Raw genomic sequence first — 7,375 nt, 5'->3', positions numbered from 1 at the left:
TTGGCTTCATTTTTCAGGGCCGGTTGCTACGTCCATCTTTTATACAGTCTATAGTAAGCCCCCAGCAGGCATGTTGTCTTCATTTTCGATCATGGGGCGTAACCTAAAATCTCAAAGTACTGCATTTAAAAACTAAAGTAGTCGAAAACACATGTGTGACACCCCAACAGGAAGTCACCTGTAAGCTTGTAGCTAAATGTTCTGTTAAAAGACTGTTTAGTCAAGTACAGCTGAACTGGAAAGTGTTATGACCGTGTCTACTGGGAGGGCAGTGGGGAGATGAAGTGAAGGGCAGCTGGTTGCCCAAACAAAGAGTGCAGTAATTGAATAATTGGATGACACCAACATCTACTCAACACAGATTTGTTTTGGGAGTGGCTGCTTTTGAGCAGCAACCTGTTCTTACTCAGACTGTTCCTGGACAGACAGCTTTGCTCGCTGACATTTCCTTCAACCAGAGTCGTCCACATGGACAATGAGCAAATAACAGTTCAGGCTTACTTCAGCACCAGTTTTATTTATTCATGACTTCTGCAAGCAAAATGGTAGCGTGTCTATGCAGAAGGTGAGGCCATCTGCGAAAGTAAATATGTAAGACTGAAGGTAACAATATTTTTACTGTTTATATATCTGTTAAATTTAATGACCTACAGATGACAGCTGCCTCTGCATTTACAGTGTCACGCCCATCAGTCCCATATAGAAATGAGCTGACACCCGTTTCTTTTCCAGTGCTCACCATATGTCTAGTTGGCTCGCCCATCATAGCAGAAGGTCTTAGCCAGCGGGTCCTGATGGAGCTGCAGGGGAAGAAGTGGAGAGAAAATAGAGTTGCATCTCTTTAACCTTCATTTTCTGTCTCTTTCATTCTTAGTGTATCAATTTTGTCAAACACACACACACACACACACACACACACACACACACAGCACATTCTGATTGTCTCAGTTGATCTACTCCTCCTCCTCTACAAGTGGGTCATACTTCCTGGGTCAGGCTGAGATTGAAGCAGGGGCCTCTGGGAGTTGTGGTTGTTTCTAGCTGGTTGAGTGAGCATTCATGCTTTTGGGTGTGTGTGTGTGTTGGTTGTGATGTTCATTAATAGCACAGCTAATTGCTGCATAGTTCCCAGTCCCCTTCGAGGCGCTGATAATTAATTGGTTAATTATTTGGATGAAAGAGCCAGCTGTGTATGTCAAGTCACCTGATGTGTCAGCGTCCGCCCTGACATTCACAGCGCAGGCCATGACTTCACACGAGAAATTTGTAAAAAGATGAAAGGCAGCAGCTAACCAAGTCCCAGTCTGCCTGACACTGAAAAGCAGAATATAAAAGACAGTACAGGCTGCAGGCGATGACCTCCTGCACTGCTGCTGCAGATAAAGGTGGTGTAAAAACATACCTACAACACATGGAAAGAAAAGAGGGCTTTGCTCCATTTTCTGAGGGAAACAGTAATAAATTAGTAGAAAACTGGGTAGTTTTGGGAAAGATGAATATGTACTTTACAGATCAAATCAAACATCACAGCAGAAGTGCAGTGTGCTTGATGTAAGATAAATAACAGAAGGTGCTCTTTTGGGATGGCTAGCACCTAATTTCACGCCACATCCTGGACCATTTGGTGCAAACTCAGTCCTTAGTTGTTTATAAGTACAAATGTGTTCCCGGTTATTTGTACATGGCAGTAACTCAAACATTACCAGCTGTTTAGATTTCAGGTTTAAAACTCACTTTGAACCAAAGTGGTTTTGGGGTAAAACAAACTTTTCCTGTCGAGGTTCCAATACAAATACAGGTTACCATGTCATGTCTTCTCCCTGGAGGATTCATGACAAGAGGCAGGAGAGGAAGTTCCCCATGAACAACAGTCAGATGCTCTCTCGGGGTTGTCTTACATCTCTGCTCTCTCTTTTTCCAGGCATCAGCACACTGATAGCTAAAGGCGTGTATGATGCTGCCTTCCCCATTCACGATGTAAGTGTGATTTTTTGAAAGTCTCATGAGACACCAGTTGATTTCAGTGTGCTGCACTATAATTCAGCTTTCAGCAAGTGGAAACTTTCTTGGAACAGGAGTCACAGCCAGTCAGTCAGAGTTTTTTTTGCATCTCTTCTATTTGTCAGACGTGTTATGTTTTGTAAAACAAGTCCTAGCAAGTACTGTGGCCAAGTGCCACTTTCTCATTTAAAGGAAAAATTTGCAGCGATATTCACAAATGTTGAAGCTACAAGCTCATTTAAAGCACAAATAAGGAATATTTCCTGCTCTCAACTGCATCAGCATGTTTAGAATAAGCTGTGCTACAAATAAAGAAAAGGGGGTAAGGGTAATACATCTTCAGCTACATTTTAGGTCTCTGCAGTAGAAATACGTTTAAAGCAGTGTGGATTGGAAATCAAGTCCAAAAGCGACAGAATTTTGTGACAGAAAACTGATTAATAGTTTATTTGTGAAGAAATGCACAATCATCAGTGTGGCACTTAAATAAAAATGAAACCTTTTAAATTTCAGCTTCCAAGACCGTTTGAAAAGTGTCTCTGTGTGAAAATGTGCTGCGTGGTTTTAAAGTTTTAAAGATTAGTTTGTCAATCAGGACCACGATTAGCTGTCCTCAAAGAACAGCTCGTCTTCCTGAGGTCCACATCAAAAACATACAGAAAATATTAAACATGCAAGAAAATATGAATTGAACATGTCACCAAAAAGTACAGAAAAACAAACCACTAAGAAAAAACAATCTGTTCTCATCACGTATTTCATTTGTAGACTACGTATAAGTAGCTGACCGTTACTCTCTTCATGTGTTGTGTAAACATCACGACAACTGGTACATATGTTTTTGTCAGACTGCAAGATGTGCAGTGTATTATTCCATAAAGCTAAAAACAGAGGACTTGACTATAATACATCCACGTGTTAATACATAAAAGGAACAGAGAACTAATCTTCTGTTTTGTACAATCTGAAGCTTTTTAGATGTTTTTAGGCAGCACTAAGTCCTGGTAACTGGCAGTCCTGAATGTGTGATGGAACAAATGACTAAACAACATCTATCATAACAGAAGCTGGAATGTATGCAGAGCTTTTCTTTGACATACAAATACCTTCTCCCATCAGGACACTAAATGATCTAGTTTAACACCGAGTAAGTTTCAGTGACCTGCTGCACTGGTATTCTGTCTAGCTCTGATTTGTTCAGTGTTTCTTTATATTGGCACACCGTATTAATGGAAGTCTGTTTTTACAGTCTGTGCATGTTTATTTCTACGTGTCCGTTATTGTGTGTGTGCGCCTTCGTGCACTCATGTTTGTCACCCTCTCTTCTCACTCCTCAGGGTGACTATAAGGTCATCGGACACCTCGAGGAGAGGAACGACAGACAGGTGAACGACAGATTCTGCTTTCATTCATCTCCCTCTCTTTCTCTGTGGCTTATTCTTCCGTTTGCCTCTTCTCCTCCTACTCCTCCTCCTCCGCCTCCTCCTCCTCCTCCTCCTCCTCCTCTCCATCTGACTGTGTAATATAAAAATACAGAAGTTCAGCACCACAAACAGCCACTTTTGTGCATTTGCTCTGCTCCGGTACTTTAGAAAATGACCTTAAGTGATGTGGTGCAGCCATTAAGACAGAAATGTCTCAGCTAAAAGTACCATGCAAGACATTTGAACTTCCAACAAGTTAAAAGCAAGGGAACCTCCATTTTTCTCAACAATGGTTTCATCTATGCTCTCCTCATCTCCTCTTTTAAGACTGCTCCATCTTCCCATCTGTCTAACACTGCCACAGATTGGAGTTTAAGTTCAGTAAACATTTCTCAGACACAAAGCTGTTGTGAGGGCAGAAAAAATATCCATTGACTGACTGAAATTTCAAAGGATGGAGAAAAACAAAAGCAGTTTCTTGGAGTGCACACTGTAAACAAATAATAAGAAAGAAATCTGTTCCAAATACAATGAGAAGCGTTGTTAACAGCCTCCTCCACAGTCATGCTCTAATGGTCCGCAGCCTAATCTAACCAGATAAACCAGATACTTAGTGGTGATTTATTATATTGTTTTAGCATCAGGAGCGCCAGGCTTTATGCTGCTATCTTCCTCCTCTCTTACCGTGTTTCACTTGGCTTCAGGATAATGTTACTTGCACTGCAGCTCCATGGCTTCATCCACTGAGGTTTAATTCAGCCAATCAGAATGTTTCTGCCTCCAGATCAGCTCTGCCTCTGAGAATCATTTTCAACTTGACAACATACACCCACACTGTATTCTGTCTCTGTCTCTCTCTATCTGTCCTGTCTCTTGTCAGGTTCTGCATGAAGAGTGGGCCAGATACTCAGCCTTTTACAAGTACCAGCCCATTGATCTTGTCAGGTAATGTGACCACAACACCAACACAGAGAAATCAGTAACTCAATTCTTTAGGCCTCAAAGTGCGTTTAGTCTAATTTGCAGCTAAAGATAATTGTTATATAAAGACAGGTGACAAATTAAAGGAAAAACCAGCATAAAGTGTCTGAGGTTGTAAGGTGTTGGGCCACTGTTTGCTGGTTCACTGTTGGTCTTAACTGACTCTCTAAGTCTCTAGACTCTACAGGAGAGATGAATGCCAATCTTTTAAAAGATATTCTCTCATTGGGTCTTGTGATGATGGTGAGTGGGTGTGCTTGATCCGAAGTCTTCCACCGTGAAGGCCGTAGCTTGTGATTCACATCATATCCATACTCATCAAACCGTTTAGTGACCCCTCTTGCTCTGTGGATGGGATCATTGTCATTCTAAAATAGAACACTCCTATCAGGATATAAATGTTTCAGCATAGGATTAAGGTGATCAAACAGAAAAAAAACTTTGTATTGATTTGCAGTAACTCTTAAGGGGACAAGTGGACCCAAACCAATGCCACCTGCAGTATCACAGAGCCATCAGATTTCTTCTCACCTTTGATTTGTCACCAGTCTTAGCTAGAGAGCAGTGCCTTAGTGTAGTTCACTAACAATGTGTTATATTGGATGAATTTTTATCTTTAAAATCCAACCATCCATTATCTACACACCACTTCATCCTCACCAGGGTAGCTGTGAGGCGACGGGGCTAATGCACAAATTAATTGAAATGTACTGTGATTACATTCATCAGCTGTGTGCATCACAGCACAACTATGGATGTCCAAATCTTAATGGACAATTTCAGACTTTATTTCAGTATTCACATGCCCACATGTACCATAGTTATCATCACAACATTCATACCGGTCATGAAACGACTCCTTACAAACCCCATTACCTTATAGGAGTAACAAAATCCACAGTCCTAGTTTTGTGCAAAAACTACGTTGTTTTTATTCTGAAGTTAATTCAAGGCTTCAGCAGTCTTAGTTATCTGAGTTAAGCAGCTGTCCTCCAAAGCTATAGTCCCTTTTTGAGGATCCCTCTGTCTGTCTGTTTTTTCTACAACTTCTAATTTTATATGGTACATGTGAGAAATGGAAAAAAAAAAGTATCATCCTTCAAGTTCAGAGCAAGGAGGACCACTTCACATGCCTCAAGAGTTTGAAGTCTAGAGTGAAAGAGAGACTTATAATGTTTGAAACTAATCTTTATTAGCTGGTAGATAAGTTTGGTTGTGTTGAGGTGAAAAAAACTGTGCCTTTATAAAATTCCAGCGTATCCATTCAGTTTGAATACATTGAATGAAGGACCCTGGTCTATATGAGGCATCACTAACGCATCGTGAATGCTGCTTACTATCATTTAAGAGTTAAATTTCTGATAAATATGACTCCAATATGACAGTGACCTAAATAGGTTTTGTTTATTGTTGGTCATGGTCATAGTTCAGTCCATGTTTGACGCTAAGGTCTAAGTTTGTACACAAATGTGTACGATGGTGCCCGCTAAAGACTCATGCAATGAATGAAAGCCCTAAATAAAGTATTAGCACTCTTCCTGCTTTATTTTGGGATCTATCACAGTGTTGGTAATGTTACACCTGTGTTGCGTGCTGCTTAATTCCTCACAGTTCGATGTGCCATGACCACGCACTACAACGACACTTTCACCTCTTAATGCCTGACCTGTGATCCACAGGAAATACTTTGGAGAGAAGATTGGCTTGTACTTCGCATGGCTCGGTGTTTACACTCAGCTGCTCGTCCCAGCCTCCATAGTGGGAATCATTGTGTTTGGCTACGGGGTGGCGACAGTGGATACGAATATACCCAGGTACACACGCCAGAAAGCCACTGCAGAAATCTCAAGTTCCACTGTTGTAGTTTCATTTGAAGAAGAAAGCCTTTGTGAAAAAATGGATTTAGAATGGATAAAGAGATGTTCCAGAAAACACTCACATTACCAGAATGCAGAAAATGAGGATTTCCTCCCACCACTAGTTTAATGTATGCACAGATGCCCATATGTGCACACACACACACACACACACACACACACACACACACTAGACAGGGATTGCCCAGATACCTGCTGTATCTGGCTTTAGTCAGGGTTGTGTGGGAGGTACACAGAAGGTACGGCTGGCAGCGTGTGTGTGAGTGTGTCATGAAAAGGTTGATATTCAGCCTACACTAAGTATGAGCAGGGTCAAAGTAGAAAAGCTTGTATTGTGGTTATGTGGTAAAACTTCCATTCATTTCTTATGGTTAAACATAACAGACCTCTTTTTGCTGGGACCTTGTGCACAGACAGAAATAGCTGTTAATCGTATGCTTGTTGCACGTGACTTACAATTAATGTTGATATATCTAACGGTACGCACTGTTTGACTTAAGTTTAGATTTTGTTTCCCTTTAGTCTGGAGATGTGTGACGAGCGCCTCAATTTCACCATGTGTCCTCTGTGTGATGGAGCCTGCGACTTCTGGCATCTCAGCACCGCCTGTGGCACTGCCAGAGCTTCACACCTCTTTGATAACCCTGCAACCGTCTTCTTCGCCATCTTCATGTCTCTGTGGGGTGAGGTTACTTGTCTGCATGAGTGCATGTGTGTGTGTGTGTGTGTGTGTTTGTATGTGTGTGAGACAGAGAGAGAGAACAAATGGGCTGAAAGTGGTGTTGCACATTAATATCTTATGACCTTCACCTCGAGTGTAAGTCGTGCTGAGAGCAACAGGCTAAAACAGCACACATTAAAGGTTGACACCTGTAGAAAATCAGAGTGGGGGGGGGGAACACATTACATTACATTAGTCACTGAAGAAGTAATGCCAAGTATAACATTTCCTTAAATCAGCTACAGCTTTTCTTTTGAGACAGTGCAACCACCTCAGTGCCACCTTGGATTTCTTTTGCCTGATATCGCGGTACTGTTTGGGCTGATTTTCCCTAAATTGCTGTTGGCTTTGTGGCAATATTTCATAAAAAG

General features: G+C 41.4%; 1 protein-coding gene across 1 annotated transcript in view; it reads left to right on the top strand.

Moving 5' to 3' along the window:
* The window catches only part of LOC103369069 (anoctamin-1-like), a gene marked incomplete at its 3' end in the record, with an annotated part of 44,526 nt that overhangs the window by 18,064 nt on the left and 19,087 nt on the right, over positions 1 to 7,375 (top strand). Inside the window, exons 8-12 of the mRNA XM_008297671.1 lie at positions 1,922 to 1,977; positions 3,339 to 3,386; positions 4,306 to 4,370; positions 6,086 to 6,220; positions 6,806 to 6,966. Of these exons, the coding sequence (XP_008295893.1) occupies positions 1,922 to 1,977; positions 3,339 to 3,386; positions 4,306 to 4,370; positions 6,086 to 6,220; positions 6,806 to 6,966 (465 nt within the window). The remainder of the gene's footprint in view (positions 1 to 1,921; positions 1,978 to 3,338; positions 3,387 to 4,305; positions 4,371 to 6,085; positions 6,221 to 6,805; positions 6,967 to 7,375) is intronic.

The sequence above is a fragment of the Stegastes partitus genome, unplaced genomic scaffold, assembly GCF_000690725.1.
Source record: "Stegastes partitus isolate 25-593 unplaced genomic scaffold, Stegastes_partitus-1.0.2 Scaffold1234, whole genome shotgun sequence".
NCBI lineage: Eukaryota > Metazoa > Chordata > Actinopteri > Pomacentridae > Stegastes > Stegastes partitus.
The sequence above is the reverse complement of the archived record's forward strand: the minus strand, read 5'-3'. Positions and strand labels throughout refer to the sequence as shown.